At 36.4% G+C, this 21699-nt stretch overlaps 1 protein-coding gene across 6 annotated transcripts in view; it reads right to left on the bottom strand.

The window, feature by feature from the left end:
- LOC113903082 (sodium channel protein type 1 subunit alpha) overlaps positions 1–21699 on the bottom strand; it is a 183001-nt gene that overhangs the window by 35652 nt on the left and 125650 nt on the right. For 4 of the 6 annotated variants that reach the window (XM_027558726.1, XM_027558708.1, XM_027558754.1 and 1 more), the window contains exons 12-17: positions 20590–20970; positions 19210–19342; positions 13767–14005; positions 12290–12463; positions 10405–10761; positions 8744–9226 (exon numbers count right to left, since the gene is read on the bottom strand). In XM_027558726.1, coding sequence (XP_027414527.1) covers positions 8744–9226; positions 10405–10761; positions 12290–12463; positions 13767–14005; positions 19210–19342; positions 20590–20970 — 1767 coding nt within the window. The remainder of the gene's footprint in view (positions 1–8743; positions 9227–10404; positions 10762–12289; positions 12464–13766; positions 14006–19209; positions 19343–20589; positions 20971–21699) is intronic. The other 2 variants (XM_027558736.1, XM_027558746.1) reach the window with 2 other exon arrangements.

Genomic DNA, 21699 nt, shown 5'->3' with positions numbered 1-21699 from the left:
CTACTACACTAATATCATGTTACATTAATTTCTTTTTATTCATATACCCTTTGCTTTGTTGTTCTATTTCTAATTTCTCAAATTAAGTTCCATGTCATGTTCTTTCATCCTTTCTTGGTCATCTTTGTTAACAGTGAGATATTCAGAGGGTGTTTGGTCCAATTTCATAGATTTTTGAGAGAAAAAGTTCTTATTTTCTAAACAGTTATTTACATATTTTATTTTCTACTTAAACCAACATTTATTTGGGAGGAAACTCTTAAATTCTCAAATGGTTATATTTGTTCTGTTATTTTATTATTAATTTCTAGTTTAACTGCATTGTGATTAGATAATAACCCTATATGACATCTTCTATCTTGAATTTATTGGTATAATAACCCTACAATGTCTGCTTATTTGAATTTATTGAGGCTTACTTTGAAGCCCAGTACATTATTAATTTATATAAATACACCATGGGCCATTGAAAATAAGAATTCTCTGTACATATAGTTTTTGTAGATAACAAACATTTATAACATTTTACTATTTATATTATTCAAATGATTGACATCCTTATTTTTCTTTGATTCACCACAGACCAAAAGAATAGTATTAAAACTCTTATAACCATTATACTTTTTCAGTGTATTTTTATATTTATCATTGTTGAAATCAAAGATAATATGGTTCTGAATCCTTTATTTGGTTGGAGTAAAAACACTATTACTCAAAAAGGGAAGGAAAAGATTTTTAGACCTGAGATATTAATTCAGATAAACATGAGATACGAATTCAGATAAACTACTAAATAAATTGGATAACAACAAAAATAAAATTTTCAAATAAATACTTGTATTGATTTAAAAACCAATAAAACAATTAATTTTTCCTTTTTTGTTCTTACACTGAAGTTCACTTTTATTTTGAAATTCATCATTCACATAATAAAGCAATTGGTTCTCATGGTCTTCGAGATTAATAGTCTATTTTAAGCATTGAGTTTTATGTTTATGAAGCCATTAATTGGCCTTTAATTTACTCATTTCGATTTGGGCTAGTTCATTTAAAAATATTTTTTCACATGTAACTCTCAATGACTCAATTCTATACTGACTTATTGTCCACGTATGTTTGGCAGGATGACAGTAAGTGAACAGAGAGAATGAAAGAACTACATTGCATCTGAAGCATCCACTTTGCCTTGTATACAAGGGCATTCAATAACCACTTAATGACTACAATCCTGATGGGAAGAGCATTTTTCCTCCTCAGTGGATTTATGCAACATTTCTTGCTTTTTAAAAAATATTTTGTACTATAGCAAACGATTTTGACCTTGAGGGTGAAGCAAAACAAAGCAAAGCAAATAATACTCTCCACAATATTTCTTTGAGTAAGTGATCACATTTTTTTTTGGTTATTGTTCTCTGACTCATCTTAGGATGTTTATGTTGTTATTTTAGACTTGGTTTGTTACAGGGAGCTTATTTGTAGGGTGTAATAGAATTTCAATTTATAATATGATAAAATATTTTAAAAATAAATCTGGAATTTAAGGGTCAAAAGGATACAGAATATGTGTATAATACATATATTTTTTATATTGAAAAAATATTTTAAAAGCTGGCATATACTATTTTAAAGGTGAGAATTTTATTGTTATTAAATGTATTCATATTAACATATATATTTAAGATATATAGCTTAAATCAAACATAGTTGAGATGCTCAACATCAAAAATATCAGTATTAATATTTTATTGTGTACATTGTACATTAGTAAATATTTCTAGTGTACACTAACAATATTAAAAATTAAAGTGACTTCTATTAAAAACTTTCAGCAAAGCAACAGTATCAAAGGAACAGATTCTGTACTGAGATTTAGAATTTCCATAGGGAAGCTACAGAAAAATCAAATACTAACTCTAATTTCCTTATCATCCCTAAACTCAGGTGATTTCTTCAAGATTTATGTTGTAATGACAGTCTTCAGTTGATTGTTCATAATCAATACATATAAAATTTTCTTATTAATTGTGAAATCTTCTGTTAGTCAAACATTTGTCTTATGCAGGGGTTAAGGTGAAGAAACATCATTCTAATATACTTTGAATTGGGCTTCCTAGGTGGTGCTAGTGGTGAAGAATCTGCCTTCCAAAGCAGGAGAAGCAAGAGACAGGTTTAATCCCTGGGTGGGAAGATCCCCAGGAGGAGGAAAATGGCAACCCACTCCAGTATTCTTGCCTGAAAAATTTCATGGACAAGAGGAGCCTGGAAGGCTACCTTCCATGGGCTCGTAAGGAGTTGGGCATGACTCAACGACTGAACAAACAACACATACTCTGAATTCTGCTTTCAAGTATGTCAAACTAATAAGATGGAGGCAATCCCTGCTGTAGAGACCATGAGGTAAAGAGATGGTCTACACAAAAAAGCTGGAGGCATATATACCTATCTTCCAGTAGATTCTTAATATCTCCAGATATATTGTCTGCTATTTTTCTATTGGGGAAAATTATGTTATCATGGTGTTCATAAATTTGGATATTTGCAGAAGTCTTGGTATATATCCATTTGATTCAAGATTAACCAAAGACTTCCTATTCTTATTTTTTTATTTAACATGCATTTACTGGATACTGATTGTATGCTAGAGACTAGGATAAATGTGGGGCATATTATGTTAAATGAAATGAGCTTAATCCTTGTTCTTAGACACATCTGAAAACTGATTATTGTCCACATAAGGCATTCCCTGTAGACCTTTATGTGGTAGCACAAATTTAAATTGCTGATATTCAGCAGTATGTAACAGATTGAAAATGATCGTGTGTTCTTCAACTTATATCATGCATAATAAAGATAAAAGTATTAAATGAGGAAATATCAGCAAAACAGTATGGAAATATTTATCACTGGGAGGACAAGTGGGATCTACTTGTTCATTGGAATCAATGAACTCATTTATTCATTCACTACTCATTTATTCATTCATTTAATAAACATTATGTATACGCTGTGGACTTAAGGTGAGTAAGACATGGTTGGTGTTTTCCCTATTCTCAAAGGCTTCATAAACTGACAATGCAACCACAGAAGTGCTTCCTAATTATTTGGAAGATTCTTGCACGTGGGATTAAATGCAGAAAGGTATATTCCTAAAGCACAACTTTGAGTACCCATAATTTGGGAGAATAAGAGCTCTGTAATTAGCAGATCTCTACAGATTAGTGTGGTATGCAGAAGCAGATCAATCTAAATTATAGGCCAGCAAAGGAGGAAGAGGACCCTCCAGGACTGATGGAGATTCAGATTCTCCTGGCTATATCATTAACTGGTGCCAGGTGACAAGGGCTTGGTATTCAATACCAACTCTATAGTGAACACTTATTAGTTTGTCAGTAAACAGTATTATTCAATTCAAAGAGATACCAGAGATAGTATACTTTTAGACATTGTTAAGGAAATTTAAGGTAATGGTTCAAAATATAAACTGTAGCTCACTTCCTGGATTCTAGGCCAGGATCAATCTTTACTACTTGTATGACCTTGGCAAGTTACTTAAACTCTTTGTGTTCAATTTTCTTAATTGTAAGATTAGAATAATAGTATCTATCTCATGGTGTGAAGACTGAATGAGATAATGCTATGTGTAAAGCCCTATAAACAGTGCTTTGTCTATGGTGAGCAAACACCAAATGACATGTTATTAGCATGATCTGAATTACAAAGACTCAAATGACAGTTTTACTTCATTCTGGCATGCACTTATTGCTAAAATAAGGGTACTTTCCCCTAACTATGCCACTAATATGTTGTTTTTATTCCAAAGATATGTAAATTTAATAATTCAATTGACTTTAAAAGTATTTATTTAAGCAGAGTTAGGGTAGTAATTGCACCATCACTACCTTTTGTTTTTGAGTCCTTTTAACTTCTGAACGGCTTTTAGATTTTCATAAGATTCCTATAAGCACTACAGGACAGATATGCTCATATTATAACTAGAAAATTGGATAATATACAATCAGTGACTGCCCATAATAGAGTTAAGACCAGCACACTCTAACTTTAGTATCCATACAAATCAACCTAAACTCAAAAAGTTATTGAGCCCTTATTATGTATACAACATTGTACTAGGTGCTTCGGAGGATTAAAATTATATAAAACACAATCCATTGCCAAAGGAATTACTTTCTAATTGGGGAGATATGATTTTATTTGTCTTTTGCATTGTCTCAGCGATTTTGCCCAGATTTCAGAAATCTGTCAAGGCACAATCCATGAAAAAGAGAACTGATAAACTAGACTTCATTAAAATGAAAAATATCTGCTCTGTGAAAGGCGTCATCAAGAGAGTGAGAAGAGAAGCCATAGATTAGGAGAAAAACCTTTGCAAAAATGAAGCTGGTAAAGGACTGTTATTCACAATGCACAAAAAATTCTCAAAAGTCAACAATAAGAAAACAACTTGATAAAAAAAAAAAACAGGTCAAAGCTCTCAACAGATACCTCATCAAAGAACACAAACAGATGACAAAGCAGCATATGAAAAAATCCTCCACATCATATGTATTCATAAAATGTAAATTAAAAAACAATGTTCAATGCAGGACTATTCACAGTAGTTAGGACATAGAAGCAACCGAGATGTCTATCAACATATGAATGGATAAAGAAGCTATGGTCAGTCAGTTCAGTTCAGTTGCTCAGTCAAGTCCGACTCTTTGAGACCCCCATGAACTGCAGCACTCCAGGCATCCTTGTCTATCACCAGTTCCCAGAGTTTACTCAGAGTCATGTCCATTGAGTCGGTGATACCATCCAACCATCTCATCCTCTGTCGTCCCCTTCTCCTCCCACCTTCAATCTTTCCCAGCATCAGGGTCTTTTCCAGTGAGACAGTTCTTCACATCAGGTGGCCAAAGTATTGGAGTTTCAGCTTCAGCATCAGTCCTTCCAATGAGTATTCAGGACTGATTTCCTTTAGGATGGGCTGGTTGACTCTCCTTGCTGTTCAAGGGACTCTCAAGAGTCTTCTCCAACACCACAGTTCAAAAGCATTAATTCTTCGGCACTCAGCTTTCTTTGTAGTCTAACTTTCTCATCTATACATGACTACTGGAAAAACCATAGCTTTGACTAGATGGACTTTGTTGGCAAAGTAATGGTACATATATACAATGGAAGCTGTGGTACATATATATACTGGAATAATAGTCATAAAAAGAAATGCATTTGATTCAGTTCTAATGAGGTGGATGAACCTACAGCCTACAGAGTGAAGTAAGTCAGAAAGAGAAAAAACAGATATTGTGTATTTATATGGTATCTAGAAATCTGGTACTGGTGAACCTATTGCAGGGGAGCAATGGAGATGCAGACATAAGAGAACAGACTTGTGGACACGGGGAAGGGGGAAGGAGAGGGTGAGATGAATGGGGAAAGCAGCATGGAAATATACACACTGAAAGTGAAAGTGAAGTCGCTCAGTTGTGTCCGACTCTTTGAGGCCCCATGGACTGTAGCCTAGCAGGCTCCTCTGTCCATGGGATTTTCCAGGCAACAGTACTGGAGTGGATTGCCATTTCCTTCTCCAGGGGATCTTCCCAACCCAGGGATCGAACCCGGGTCTCCCGCATTGTAGACAGACGCTTTATCGTCTGAGCCAACATGTAAAATAGATGGTGAGTGGGAATTTGCTATATGACTCGGGAGTTCAAACCAAGGCTCTGACAACCTAGAGGAGTGGGATCGGGAAGGGAGGTTTAAAGGCAGGAGACATATGTATACCTATGGCTGATTCATGTTGTTATATAGCAGAAATCTGCACAATATTGTAATTATCCTTCAAGAAAAATAAATAAAGAAAACCAATATGGTACCACTACACATCTATTGAGCATCACTGACTCAATGGACATGAGTTTGAGCAAACTCTGGGAGATGGTGAAGGACAGGTAAGTCTGGCGTGCTGCAGTCCATGGGGTCACAAAGAGTTGGATGCAACTGAGCAACTGAACAACAGCACATCTACTAGAATGGCCAAAATCCTGAACACTGACAACAGCAAATGCTGTGGGGTAACAGGAGCTCTCCTTCATTGCTAGTGGCTATGAATAACCGTACAGCCATTTTGAAACCAGGTTGTAAATTCTTACAAAATAAAACTTACACTTAGCATACCACCAGCAATTGCCACTCTTGGTATTTAACCAAATGAGTTGAAATCTTATGTCCACACAAAAGCCTGTACACGACTCTGTTTATAGTAGTTTATTCATAATGGCTAAAATTTGGAAAAAACCAAGATGTCCTTCAGTAAGTGAACAGATAAATAAACATCCAGACAACAAAATAGAACTTAGCACTAAAAGATGTGAACTATCAAGCCATGAAAAGACATGGAAGAGTCTTAAAAGCAGATTACTAAGTAAAGGAAGCCAGTCTGAAGAGTCTACATATTATATGACTCCAAGTATATGACATTCTGAAAAGGGCAGAAACAGTTACAGATCAGTGCCAGAGGTTAGTACAGAGGGATGAATAGAGTACAGAGGATTTTTAGACCCATAGAAACTGCTCTGTGTGATTCAATAACGGACAATAAATGCCTTCAGACATTTGTGCAAAAGAGGTGAGTGAAAAAGCTGGCTTAAAACTCAACATTCAAAAAACAAAGATCATGGCATCTGGTCCCATCACTTCATGGCAAATAGATGGGGAAACAATGGAAACAGTGACAGACTTTATTTTCTTGAGTTCCAAAATTAATGCAGATGGTGACTGCAGCCATGAAATTAAAAGACGCTTGCTGCTTGGAAGAAAAGCTATGACCAACCTAGACAGCATATTAAAAAGCAGACATTACTTTGCCAACAAAGGTCCATCTAGTCAAAGCTATGGTTTTTCCTGTGGTCATGTATGGATGTGAGAGTTGGACTATAAAGAAGGCTGAGCATTGAAGAACTGATGCTTTTGAACTGTGGTGTGGGGAAAGACTCTTGAGAGTCCCTTGGACTGCAAGGAGATCCAACCAGTCCATCCTAAAGGAAATCAGTCCTGAATATTCATTGGAAGGACTGATGCTGAAGCTGAAACTCCAATACTTTGGCCACCGGATGTGAAGAACTGACTCATTTGAAAAGATCCTGATGCCAGGAAAGATTGAGGGCAGGAGGAGAAGGGGATGACTGAGAATAAGATGGCTGGATGGCATATCACTGACTCCATGGGCATGAGTTTCAGCAATTTCTGAGAGTTGGTGATGGACAGGGAAGCCTGGCCTGCTGCAGTCCATGGGGTTGCAAAGAATTGGACATGACTGAATGACTGAACTGACTATAAAATGGATAATACCAAGAATGAATCCAAATGTAAGCTATACACTTTGGGTAATAATGACACATCAGTGTAGCTTCAACAAATAAAACAAATTGGAGTATGTGGAAATTTTGCTGTCTTCCTCTCAATTTTTCTGTGAGGCTGTTTTAAAAATAAATTGTGTAAATGAATTTTTAAAAAATTTGGACTATGTAACCTAAGCCATCTTACCATTTTTGAGACTTCCGCACAATAAATGGGAAGTGAAGGTGTTTTGTTTCTTTGGAATTATCTTTTAAATCCATTAATATTTAGATTAATATTTCTAAGTCAGTTGCTATGGACTGAATTGTGTTCCCTCAAAATTAGTATTTTGAAGCCATAACTCCCAGTGTGACTCTATTTGGAGACAGGGCTTGTGAAGTAGTGATAACGGTTAAGTGAGGTCTTGATCCAACCTCTAATCCAACAGAGATGGTGCTCTTATAAGAAGAGAGACCAGAGCTCACACCCACATGCTGAGGACGGACCGTGTGAGGACACAGTGAGAAGGCAGCTATCTGCAACTGAGAGAGAGAGCTCTCCCCAGACCCTGACCCTCCTAGCACCTTGACCTTGACCTTTCCACTCTCTAGAAATGTGAGAAAATACATTTTGATTGTTTCAGCCACCCAGTGTGTGGAGCATTGCTATGGCAGTCTGGAAGATTAACATGAAGTTCAGAAGAAAGTGTTAGTTACTCAGTCATGTCCAGCTCTTTGCAACCCCAAGGACTGTAGCCCACCAGGCTCCTCTGACCATGGAATTCTCCAGGAAAGAATACAGGAGTGGGCAGCCATTCCTTTCTCCAGGGAATATTCCTAACCAAGGGATTGAATCTGCGTCTCCTGCATTGCCGGCAGATTCTTTACCATTTGAGTCACCTTAATGGAATGACATAGACTATTTCTTGTTAAATTCTCTTCCATGTATGTGAATTAGTGCAATGCAGTGTAAGATATACAGAGCTCATAATGACTGTAAGTTCAATTCTCAGCTATATCTCCTCATTATAATATGGGCTTAAATTTCCTAAGCTAATTTTCTTATCTGACAGGTTAGAATGACAACAAATCTTTCTGAGGTTATTACAAGGATTAAATCCAATGATGCTTGTTCATTCCCTGGATCATTCATTCATTCATCCTCTAACAAACACCCATTACTTAGGATGAGAAAACTTATACTATTAGGATGAGAAAACATACACATATATTATTCTTTAACTTATTAATCATCTCACTGAGCTTAAATCTTTGGTTCTTCAATGAAATAATATTTTATATTATGGCAAAAATATCCTACATGGAATATATAATCATAAATACAGGCAATATAATATATGTATATACATATACATTTATACCCAACCACATCCTTATAATCTTACCTCTTTGCTTTCTTCCAGATCTGATTCACTACTGAAGTCCTCTGTGTTTAAATTTTCAAAGTCAGATTCTCCTACAGCAATTGGTACAGTCACAGTAAGACTGGGATTGTTTATGAAGGACATGTAATCACTTTCATCAATAATGTACTTTTCAACACTGCTGCCGGTTCCTATTCCACTTGTGGTTCCATTTACGTCTTTAAGATAGTCAAGGTCTTTCCCAATCTCTGTTGTATGATTGGACATACAATTGTCTTTCCTGTTGTTTAGATCATCAAGTGGTTTAATTTCATCTAAAATCTTTTGTTTTCTAACAAAGGACTGCTGAATAAATTCATATATTTTTCTCTTCACATAAGCTATTCCTTTGTGCATCCTATCCACAGCAATTTGGAGATTGTTCATTTCATTATCATCATCAGTGGCCGCAAGGTTGTCTGCACTAAATGAGCTCAGAAGCAAGGCCAAAAAGAGGTTCAGGACCTTAAAAATAACACAAACATCATTATAATTTCACCCCAATGTGAAGAAGACCAGATTGAGATCACTTATTTCTTGTTGAGGAAACTATAAGTTCTAACAATGAGGCAAAAGAAACACCACAGCATAGTGACTAGAAGTTCAGAGATCTAAATGTTGTGCTCGGGCTTAACAGCTATGCCACAATTCATCTAAAGGGAAAGATATGATTTCCATTGGTCTCTAGTTCCTCTACTTATAAAATGAAGACACTGAGCTGACCTAAGGTTTTACTAAACTTAAAAATATGTGATTATAAGAAATAAATTTATGTGGGTTCTATATAAGAGTTCTAAACTTAAAATTCCTTAGTTTTTAAAACTATGCATTTAATTGCATATTATAGTTTCTTTTTTGATGAAAAGATATTAAATTGGATATTAATTGAAAGAAAATCATTATGATCCAGAATGAGAATTATGGGCTTAACATAGGTATCAACATATATGTTCTTGATCTACTATTTTTCTCATACCCCACTGTTGACTAATTAGGACCACTATTTATAAACAATCACTAGTATTTCCATGAGACTGGCATATTAATGTATGTATCCTTTGGAGTGTATGATATATTTTTATATGGTAACAGTAAGGTACCAACCTAAAAGAGAGGACAGATTAGTTACTCCATGTGGGTTAGGAATCCTTAGCCAACCTCTGTTTTGATGTAAGGATTGACTAACCCAGGTTGGTTCATGCATCTGCCTTATGACATAGAGTGACTGAATACTATCTACAATGAATGAGCAAAGAAAAGTTGAAATAGCTAGGAACAATGGGAAGTGCCACTTTTTAGTCCTGTACTGGCAAGTAAGTTTGGGTTTTCTCTAAATTTATTTTTTTTCAGACTTTTCCCTTCCTTGGATCTGAATTTTTAAAATGTTCCCAATATATCCTTCTAAACCAGTCTTTAATATTATACTCCATAGGAGCTCACATAGTAAGTGTGATGAAATGACTGGCAAAACAGTTGAGAATAAACATTGTAGGGTCACTGGTTGTGTTGTCAAAGATTATAAGTGTATCCAAGGTAAGAGACTTTTGAAATTAATAATGATAATTTTGTTTTAGACAAAATGGTCATCATTTCATTGTGCTCTTAATCCATTTCTGAAACTCATATCTTAAATGGGTACATACCACCAGGTTTCCAATGACCATGACCATCATGAAGACAGTAAGGCACATGGCTTGACCGGCGACCTCCATGCAGTCCCACATGGTCTCTATCCACTCTCCACACAGCACCCGGAACACAATCAGGAAGGAGTGGAAGAAGTCATTCATGTGCCAGCGTGGGAGCTTACACTCACTGTTGATCTTGCAGACACAATCTTTGTAACTTTTACCAAAGAGCTGCATGCCAACCACAGCAAAAATGAAGACGATGATGGCTAACACCAAGGTTAGGTTTCCCAGAGCCCCCACTGAATTGCCGATGATCTTTATTAGCATATTTAATGTTGGCCAAGATTTTGCCAACTTGAAAACTCGAAGCTGGAAAATAAAAAAAAAATGTTATTATGATCAAGCCTTGAAAGCATTACATGTGAGGTTTACCAAGAAATGAATAAAATTGAATCTCTAACAACCTTTGCTCTACAGATGTTATAATGGTGATGGATGTTAACTGAGCTTATTGTGGTGATCATTTTGCACTACATACAAATATTTCATCATATGTTGTAAACCTGAAATACAGTGTTATTATATCAATAATAACTTATAAGAAAGATATTGAAGTATATAACAAAAGACATTTTTTAAGAGAGTTAGTGGATGTCCTGGGCCACTGCTGATTGCAAAACTTATAATCTTGATTGGGGAAATAGGTAAGAGCCACCTTGCATTCTTACACTTTCCAGACTTTTAAATCCGTCTACCTTTGGACCATAACCAATTAGAAATGACCTGTGCCATTGCACTGTCATAGCACCACCTTCCTAAGCAAAAGATGTGAAGAGCAGGCTGTCTGGATGTCTTTGTGTCAGTGCTTGGCTTTACTCCAAGACATATTTCTAATCTATCAGGAACAGAGAGTTGTGAGCAAATGTTTCACTTCACCAAACAAGAAGCAAAGGTCTTCCTGTATGGAGCTTCTTATCTTAAAAAAAAAAAGAAAAGAACAACAACAAAAAAACTCTCTTACAACATCTGTCCTATCCTTGACCATGGCCAGTCTCATGGCTAATTTTTGAACCCCTCCCTCCCACCCAGGAAGAATCTGATCCTTCCATGTTTTATGTAGATAATTTTCCTTGAGAGTGAATTTTTAATTATTACTTGGGGACATACTGTCCCTCATTTGTTTTGTAAAGGTGGATGTAAGGCATACATGGACTGACACTAATATTAATTTGATCTCAATGATTTCTGCTCAGAGATACTCATTTGTCAATAGCAGGCAAAGTAACAGCACACAGAGCCCTGCTATAAGTAAAGTGTTTATTATTCACAATCTTCCTCTGTTGCACTGACATAGCTAGATGCACCTGCATTTAAGAACTTGGGATACTTCCCGTGACTTCATAATTCTTTCCCTATTTGCATGCACATATATGTGAATCAGTGGACTAAGTAAATACTTCTTCTGATTTCTCTCCTCTGATTTTGGGAAGGAGAATATTTTCCAGAGATACAATCAGAAATGGTTTCCACATGCACATCCTTATCTGATTGTTATTCACCTAATATAAAAGGGTGTTTATATTTTCAAAGTACTACTAAAATACATTTTCATTAAAATATTTTCTTAGATGCAAAAATATTAACTGCAGTCACCTCTAGAAACAATAATTAGTTGGAATGGTAATCGAGTAACATGTTCAACTTTATATGACCAGGATTTTTGCAATAAAGCTTTTTCCTAAATATGTGGGAATATTTTTTTCCACTTAGGGACTGTTTTTAACAATGCAAATGTTACACAAAAAACTTAAAATGTTAATGGTGTGTGGTAAAATCTATGATACAAGAGCCCTGATTGGTGGAAAGGTTTTTGTCTTTGTACTGTTTTGTTTTTTACCAAACGGAATGAACGGAGAACTGATAATCCTTCCACGTTGGCCAGGCCAAGTTCTACCAGGCTAAGCGTTACAATAAAACCATCAAAGATATTCCAGCCTTCTTGGAAATAATAGTAAGGATCCATGGCAATAATTTTCAGAAACATTTCTGCTGTAAAGATCCCAGTGAAAACCTAAGATCAAAACAAAGTTACTCTAATTCCATCAGATAATGACAAAGTAGCATGCCATAATATTTGCTCCTAGAACAAAATATTTACACTAGTAATTATTCTATTACTTGCGTACATTGCCACAATAATTTATAGTTGTTAAAAAGCTCTCATATATGTTATTTAATTTTATCCTCAAACGAAACACTGTTAAACACATAATGTGAGTATCATAACTCTTACTTTACTAATTAGGAAACATGTCTTCACATGGGTTCAGTGGCTTGCCCAACATCAACTAGAAAGTTAGAAAAACTAGGATTTGAGAGCAAATCTATTTTTAACCAGTGTTCTTTCCATTACATCAACTGCGTTTTCCTCCAGACTTCATACAGCACAGGTACTGACAAGACTTTTCCCATAAACAGTTTTATCTATAAGCTTATTCCCATTTCCCTCTACTCAGACAGTTATTTTGCATGCGTGCCTATATTATAATATGTGCATTATTATCATTATTTATTTGCACATGAAAAAATTACTTCAACAGTAAATACTAGAACTTTAAAAATAGGAACACTATAATTCAGGATGCTTTACATATTTTTCTTTCTAACATCAAGAACTTTAAACCTCAAAACAAATATTATGAAAAATGAATACATTATTTTAGAAACCTTTATTTCAGCAAATGAAAGCTAATATTCCTAAACTGAGACAACAAACACTTTAACAATTTTTTTTTAAACCTTCACCAAAAATGGTCTTGTTAATCGTATAAGGCACAAAATGTACTGGATGTTTTTTATTATTTTATAGCTTTGATCTAGACTAGATGGATTAAATAATACAGGCCCTACCTAGATCTTGGAAGTAGAAAAGCTGGAGTCATTTGTGAATTGTTAAATAAGTTGTGGCTTATAGTGAAGATGAATGACTAAGCAAGATAAAAAGATCTGTAATTTTATTTTAGCTTTCTATATGTAGGGAAACTATGATAATATCATTTCAAAAAGTGTGTTCTTAAACTATGAACTGCTTCTGTGCCTTGTATTACTTATAAATATCAGTATTGACTTTTTCAAGTAGTAATGTAGGCCTGTTTTTATATTGCTGTCTTTCTCAGTTTCAGCTTGGATCTTGAGGGCTGTTAAGGGCTATTTTTGGCAAAGAGTAGGGTATAGCCAGCTAGATATAATTCCCATCTTTTGAAAGCAAGGAAGTAGAAAGGGTGGTGGTAAGACTGCTATAAGACATTAAATGCAAACAGTTTCTCAAACAGAAAATTTGAAGACTGAACACATTTACCTTCCAATATGCTTACCAAGTTTCCTACTGTAAGCACATTATTGAAATGGTCTGTCATGGGATAGTGCTCCATGGCCATGAAGAGAGTGTTTAAGACAATGCAGATGGTGATGGCCAGGTCAACAAAAGGGTCCATCACAACCAGGTTGACAACATGTTTCACTTTTAACCAGTATGGCGAACAGTCCCAGATTAAGAATATGTTGGAAAATTTATACCAACAGGGTGGGCATTTCTGCCTGGATTCTTCAAGTTCTAGATTAAAAAAAAATAAAAACCGTCAAAAGAGATTTTTAAACATATATATTCCTCTCAGATCCAATAGATTTCACTAACCAAACATTCTCATTTGCTATAATCAACCTATTTTTGTACTTCATTATTTAAAAAACGTGATTTAAAAAATAGAATTTACTCTTTAGATTCCTCCCCAAAATTTCTTCAGACATAAACATAGAACAGCGGTATCAAAGAATGATTGTCTTCTCTTATGCATTGATATTGTGGTTCCATATTTGGCTCTAAGTTACGTGGATTGTCTTTTTAATAGAGATACTGTGTGTAATCCTATGTTAACGTCTGGCTATGCTGTCATCTTCAGGCTATAAGAGAGCCAAGAATCAGCTGTTTGTTTTTATTTTGTGAGAATAACCCATTCTTCCCCTCCAGTCTTGAGAGTGTTTAGGATGGTATCAGAAGTCCTAAACTAAATGGAACAGAAGATATGGTCACTATGACTAATAGGATTAGAAACCCTTTACAGAAATACTTTATTGTGCATTTTTAAGGAGCTGCCACACATAGGATTCTCTCATTTTTGAGACTGCACCCAAGTACTGCATTTCAGAATCTTTTATTGACTATGAGGGCTACTCCATTTCTTCCAAGGGATTCTTCCCCACAGTAGTACATATAATGGTCATCTGAATTAATTTCACCCATTCTGGTCCATTTTAGTTAACTGATTCCTAAAATGTTGATGTTCATTCTTGCCATCTCCTGTTTGACCACTTCCAATTTACCCTGATCCTTGGACCTAACATTCCAGGTTCCTATGAAATATTGTTGTTTACAGCATTAGACTTTATTTCATCACCAGACACATCCACAACTGGGTGCTGTTTCTGCTTTGGTTCAATCTCTTCATTTCTTCTGGAGCCATTTATTTGCTCTTCTCCAGTAGCATATTGGATGCCTACCAACCTGGGGAGTTCATCTATCAGTGTCACATCTTTTGCCTTTTCATATTGTTCATGGGGTTCTCAAGGCAAGAATGCTGAAGTGGTTTGCCATTCTCTTCTCCAGTGGACCACGTCTGTCCAAACTCTCCACCATGACCTGTCCATCTTGGGTGGCCCTACACGGCTTGGGTCATAGTTTCACTTAGTTAGACAAGGCTGTGACCCATGCGATCAGTTTGGTTAGTTTTCTGTGATTGTGGTTTTCATTCTGTCTGTCCTCTGCTCGATGAGAATAAGAGGCTTGTGGAAGCTTCCTAATGGGAGGGACTGGTTGTGGGGAAACTGGGTCTTGCTCTGTTTTGCTCTTGTTCTGTGGGCAAGGCCATGCTCAGCAAATCTTTAATCCAATGTTCTGTTGATGGGTGGGACTGTGTTCCCTCCCTGTAGTTTGGTCTGAGGCAGAATGATCTCAGTAGCTTCCAAGGCAAATCATTCAATATCACAGTAATCCAGGTCTATGCCCCAACCACTGATGCCAAAGAAGCTGAAGTTGAATGGTTTTATGAAGACTTACAAGACCTTCTAGAACTAACAACAAAAAAAGATGTCCTTTTCAGTATAGGGGACTGGAGAGCAAAATTAGGAAGTCAAGAGATACCTGGAGTAACAGGCAAATTTGGCCTTGGAGTACAAAATGAAGCAGGACAAAGGCTAACAGAGTTTTTCCAAGAGGACACTAGTCATAGCAAACACCCTCTTTCAACAACACAAGAGATGACTCCACACATGGACATCACCAGATGGTTAACACCAAAATCAGATTGTTTATATTCTTTGCAGCTGAAGATAGACAGCTCTATACTGTCAGCAAAAACAAGACCAGGAGCTGACTGTGGCTCAGATCATGAACTTCTTATTGCCAAATTCAGACTTAAATGGAAGAAAGTAGAGAAAACCCCTAGGCCCTTCAGTTATGACCTGAATAAAATCCCTTATGATTATACACTGAAAGTGACAAATAGATTCAAGGGATTAGGTCTGTAGACAGAGGGCCTGAAGAACTATGGACAGAGGCTCATAATGCTATATAAAAGGCATTGGCCAAAACCATCCCCAAGAAAAAGAAATGTAAACAGACAAAATGGTGGTCTGAGGAGGCTTTACAAATAGCTGAGAAAACAAGAGAAGATAAAGGCAAAGGAGAAAAGGAAAGATATACCTATTGAATGCAGAGTTTCAAAGAATAGCAAGAAGAGATAAGAAAGCCTTCATCAGTGAACAATGCAAAGAAATAGAGGCAAACAAACAATGGGAAAGACTAGAGATCTCTTCAAGAAAATTAGAGCTATCAAGGGAACATTTCATGCAAAGATGGGCAGAATAAAGGACAGAAACGGTATGGACCTAACAGAAACAGAAGGTATTAAGAAGAGGTGGCAAGAATACACAGAAGAACTATACAAAAAAGATCTTAATGACACAGAAAACCATAATGGTGTGATCACTCACCTAGCGTCAGACATCTTGGAGTGTGAAGTCAAGTTGGCCTTAGGAAGCATGACTACTAATAAAGCTAGTAGAGGTGATGGAATTCCAGCTGAGTTATTTCAAATCGGAAAAGATGATGCTATGAAAGTGCTGCACTCAATATGCCAGCAAATTTGGAAAACTCAGTAGTAGCTACCAGACTGGAAAAGGTCAGTTTTCATTCCAATCCCAAATAAGGGCAATGCCAAAGAATGTCCAAATTACCATACAATTGCACTCATTTCACACGCTAGCAAAGGCATGGAAACATGTAAAATATCATGTATGAAATGAGATGCCAGTCCAGGTTCGATGCACGATACTGGATGCTTGGGGCTGGTGCACTGGGACGACCCAGAGGGATGGTGTGGGGAGGGAGGAGGGAGGAGGGTTCAGGATGGGGAACACATGTATACCTGTGGCGGATTCATTTTGATATTTGGCAAAACTAATACAATTATGTAAAGTTTAAAAATAAAATAAAATTAATTAAAAAAAAATTAAAAATAAAAACCAAGGGAGCACACCATCTATCTCACCCTTTTCATCTCTGCGATCTCCACTAGCCTTCCTGTGGCCTTCACAAATGAAGATCCTACAAAAATTCAGGTCATTCGTGTCTGTTTCTCTGACACAGGAATTTTTCACATGTGCACTGTCCTGGAGGTAAGGGGCTCATCTTCAGATTCTGCAGGTCCTGATTCCAACCTCCAAACCCATGAGATGTGGGCTAAGCACCTCCTTAGATTCATGCCATGAAGATGAAGCATCTCAGAGACTATGCATACTGCTGGAGTTGCCCTAGCCAGGCTGTGGTTGGCCATGGAGAATGCATGGCCTCCAAGACCAAGGACTACCACTGTTCAACTGGGTAAACTTGGGACTTAGCCTCTCTGAATATCAGTTCCTTAGATAAAGGGTTATTTTTTTAATTATCAGATAAGGTATATAAAAGAGTCTCATGAGTAAAATATGCCAGAGCTTTCCCCTCAAAAGAGCGCAATATTATATGATTTCATTTATATGAAACTCTAAAAACTACAAACTAATCTACAGTAAGCAAAGATCAGTGTTTGCCTAGGGATGGATGGCACTGGGAGATATTTTGTGGTGATGGTTATGTTTACTATCTTGATTGCAATGATGGTGTCTTATGTTAAAACTTATCAAATTGTAGTCTTTAAATATGTGCAGTTTACTGAATGTCATTTATCTCTTAATAAAGCTATTTAGAAGAAAATAAATAAGCCTAAAATATTTTAAAAAAATGAAAATTCTCTGTCAAGAGAATTCTCTGTCAAGAGAATTGAGAACTTGAACCAAGAACTTCTAGATGTTCAAGCTAGACTTAGAAAAGGCAGAGGAATCAGAGATCAAATTGCGAACATCCAGTGGATCATAGAAAAAGCAAGAGAATTCCAGAAAAAACATCTACTTTCATTTCATTGACTACACTAAAGCCTTTGACAGTGTGGATCACAACAAGCTGTGGAAAATTCTTTAAGAGATGGGAATACCAGACCACCTTACCTGCTTCCTAAGAAATCTGTATGCAGGTCAAGAAGCAACAGTTAGAACTGGACATGGAACAATGGACTGGTTCAAAATTGGGAAAGGAGTACGTCAAGGCTGTATATTGTCACTCTGCTTATTTAACTTATATGCAGAACACGTCATGCAAAATACTGGGCTGGAAGAAGTGCAAGCTGGAATTTAGATTGCTGGAAGAAATATCAATAACCTCAGATATGCAGATAACACCACCTTAACAGCAGAAAGCAAAGAGGAACTGAAGAGTCTCTTAATAAAGGTGTAAGAGGAGAGTGAAAAAGTTGGCTTAAAACTCAAAATTAAAAAAATTAAGATCACGCTATCTGGTCCCATCACTTCATGGCAAACAGATAGGGAAACAATGGAAACAGTAACAGACTATTTTCTTGGACTCCAAAATCACTGCAGATGATGACTGCAGCCATGAAATTAAAAGATGCCTGTTCCTTGGAAGAAAAGATATAACTAACCTAGACAGCGTATTAAAAAGCAGAGACATTACTGTGCTGACAAAGGTCCATATAGTCAAAGCTATGGTCTTTCCAGTAGTCATGTATGGATGTGAGAGTTGGACCATAAAGAAGGCTGAGCATCAAAGAATTGGTGCTTTTCAACTCTTCAACTGTGGTGTTGGAGAAGACTCCTGAGAGTCCCTTGGACTGCAAGGAGATCAAACCAGTCAATTCTAAAGAAAATCAATCCTGAATATTCATTGGAGAGACTGATGCTGAAGCTGAAAGTCCAATACTTTGGCTACCTGATGCAAAGAACAGAATTATTAGAAAAGACCCTGATGCTGGGAAAGATAGAAAGCAGGAGGAGAAGGGAACAACGGAGCACAAGATGGTTGGATGGTATCACCAAGTCAACGGACATGAGTTTGAGCAAGCTCTGCAAAATGGTGAAGGACAGGGAAGCCTGGTGTAGTGCAGTACATGGGGTGGCAAAGAGTCGGTCATTACTGAGAGACTCCCCAACAAAACATACAGGATACATTCTTTAGAGTTGCAAAAACCATGGAGTTTAAGTAACTTTTAAAAAAGTTTCTAGAATACAGAAATACATAACAAATAACTCTTAAATAAGACCTATGATGTTTTCTTTGGAATACACTACTTCCAACTTACTGACATGTGTTTCAAATAAGACAATATAAATTCAGTGAAAACAACTGAAATGGAAATGGAATTTGTTACAAACCTTCTACTGTATTTGTTAAAATGCTGGCTATGCTCATTGCTCTTTGCCTTTGAGATGGATCTTCTAGAAAGTCCATGGAAACATGAAAAGAACTTGACCTTCTCTTTCTCATTTCAGTTTCAGTGGTTGTTCCCTGTAAAGAAAATGTTAATGTATTCAATGCTTAACTTGGGCAATATGATAAGCAAACAACCATTGTGACACAGTGAAATTCATGAAATACATGCATCATGCACATTCATATTTAATTAGTGATGGCAGATATTGCTGACTTATTATAGCATTAACCTGGGTCCAAACTGTTAGCCATTTATTCATACACCAAAACTAAGGGTTTTCTTTTTACCCTCTGATTTTATAGTTTTAGGTGACAATGTAATTTTGATATCCTTGATAAACCCTGTGAGTGACATATTTAACAATTTGCTTATGTCAGAACTAACAGCAGAAAGCAATAACTTGAAAAGTCACCTAAATGATCACAGCATTTTATTTTGAGAAGGTAGCCCTTTATTTTTAAAGGAATACAAATAATTAGAACACACGTAGCTGCCATCTCATTTTCTGGACACAAGACATAGATGGTCATCGACAACACAAGCTGTATATTAAAAAAAACAACAATACATGCTGCATGGACAACAGTTTCATCCAGGGTACCAAAGCAATAAGTCATCTAGTTCTGACTTGATCATGCCTCATTCATGCTGATATATATCCAGGTCTAATAAGAGGCAGCACGTGTTTAGAAATTCCTTATCCGGGTATATATTCACAAACACATACCTTTGTACACAGAGAATTCTTTTAACTGTCTGTATTAATAATTTTGTGTGTCTCTTCATTTAGATTAGTTTTGAGAAGACCTATATCAGCATTGTTTTTTAGTAAGACAAGTATGAGTACTAGAAATTTGAAGATAATAATAAAGCTATCTATTTAGGCACAGTGTTCTTGAAATCTTCTACACTAAAGCAAGGTATATCGAAGAATCTGTTGGAAAGATTTATTATACACCCTTTACACTTAAATATAGGAATCGTTCATTTATTCTTATACCAGGTCTTTAGTGGATGGCCTGCTATCTAAAGGTAGTTCAGCATGGGTATATAGCAAATCCTCCAACTGGAGGCAGTCATTTATTACTGTGTATAATTTATCCTTAGCACATTTAATAAATAAATGCATTCAGGTGTTATGCAAGAGAGTGTTGAGGCCTTAAGTTTTAGTTGGTTAGTCTTTTAAAGGTATTACAAGATGCAGGTGCATTCACAGCTTGACCAACCAGGAATCATTCTCAAGGGGTTCCATTCTGTAGAAACACTGGCTGGTACAGCAATCATGGACCTTCCATGCCTGAACTATTTAAAACTTCCTTACATTGTCATCAGTAGCTGGCTTATCTATTATCACCTCTGGCAGAAGCTGTCCAACAGGCGATGTAGGAACCGAAGGTCCACCAACCAAGGAAACCACACCATTGCAATCCACAGTGCTGTGCATCTTCCCATTGGCTGGAAACACGGCCAGCATTCGGGACGACCTACTGGTCTGACTTAAGTTACTGTTGCGTCGCTCTCCATGCCGTCGGGGCACAAATAAGGAGTCTCTGCGGCTCTCGTTATCCTCGAAGGTGCTGTGCTCATCATCAGCAAAGTCGTTCTCTGATCCCACATCCTTTGCTCGCCCTCTGAAGCTGAAAAGGCTTGTTCTGCTATTTCGCCTTGGAGAAAATAAGGAGCCACGGATGCTCAACAAAGACTATAAGTTTGAAACCGAAAAGAAATTAAACTCATATTAGTATGGTCATTTGGAATGTGCTTTTATTTTGTAAGATTAAGTTGAAGGGGATTTCAGCATTCTTAACAGAATGTGACTCATTCCTTGATTAACATTCTCATTTTATGTGCATTCAGATTAAATTAAATTAGTTTATAAGAGAAGGTTTCTAGCCCTTGAGATTAATAACTGGAGAGATAGACCGCAACTTAAAGGTATTGAAAAACAAAACCCTGAACTACATTTTTCAAGTTCAAAAGCAAACATCTTTAGCACCTAACAGTGGACGCTGTAAACACTCAATAACAGCATGACCCTAACAAGGGCATATCTGTTTCCGCTGCTCTTTCCCTTCAAGAAATTCCAACACTTTGCACAAATTGTTTAAGTCTATCCTCCTAATATCACTTGAATTATTTCCATCGCATCTAGTAGGCACAGTGTCGTTGGAGCTTGAAGCTAAGACCTCTGAAATTCAGAGTGATGTGCTTTTTCATAAAGCATACCACAGTGAATATTTTCAGAAGCATGCATTATGGCTTATAAAGAAGTCTGGGTTGAAAAAAAAAACCCACACACACAACATGAAATAATGAAAAAGAAAAAAGGACATTACTGATTAGTTATCCACATTTTTTCTTGTTAAAAAGGCTGTGGACCAGAAAGATATTAGTTAGAACAAGTGCCAGGAGACAAGTTCAGGTGAGAATT

Source organism: Bos indicus x Bos taurus, chromosome 2 (assembly GCF_003369695.1).
Source record: "Bos indicus x Bos taurus breed Angus x Brahman F1 hybrid chromosome 2, Bos_hybrid_MaternalHap_v2.0, whole genome shotgun sequence".
In the NCBI taxonomy this organism is placed as follows: Eukaryota; Metazoa; Chordata; class Mammalia; order Artiodactyla; family Bovidae; genus Bos; species Bos indicus x Bos taurus.
Note: the sequence above shows the minus strand (reverse complement) of the source record. Positions and strands in the feature narration are given on the sequence as shown.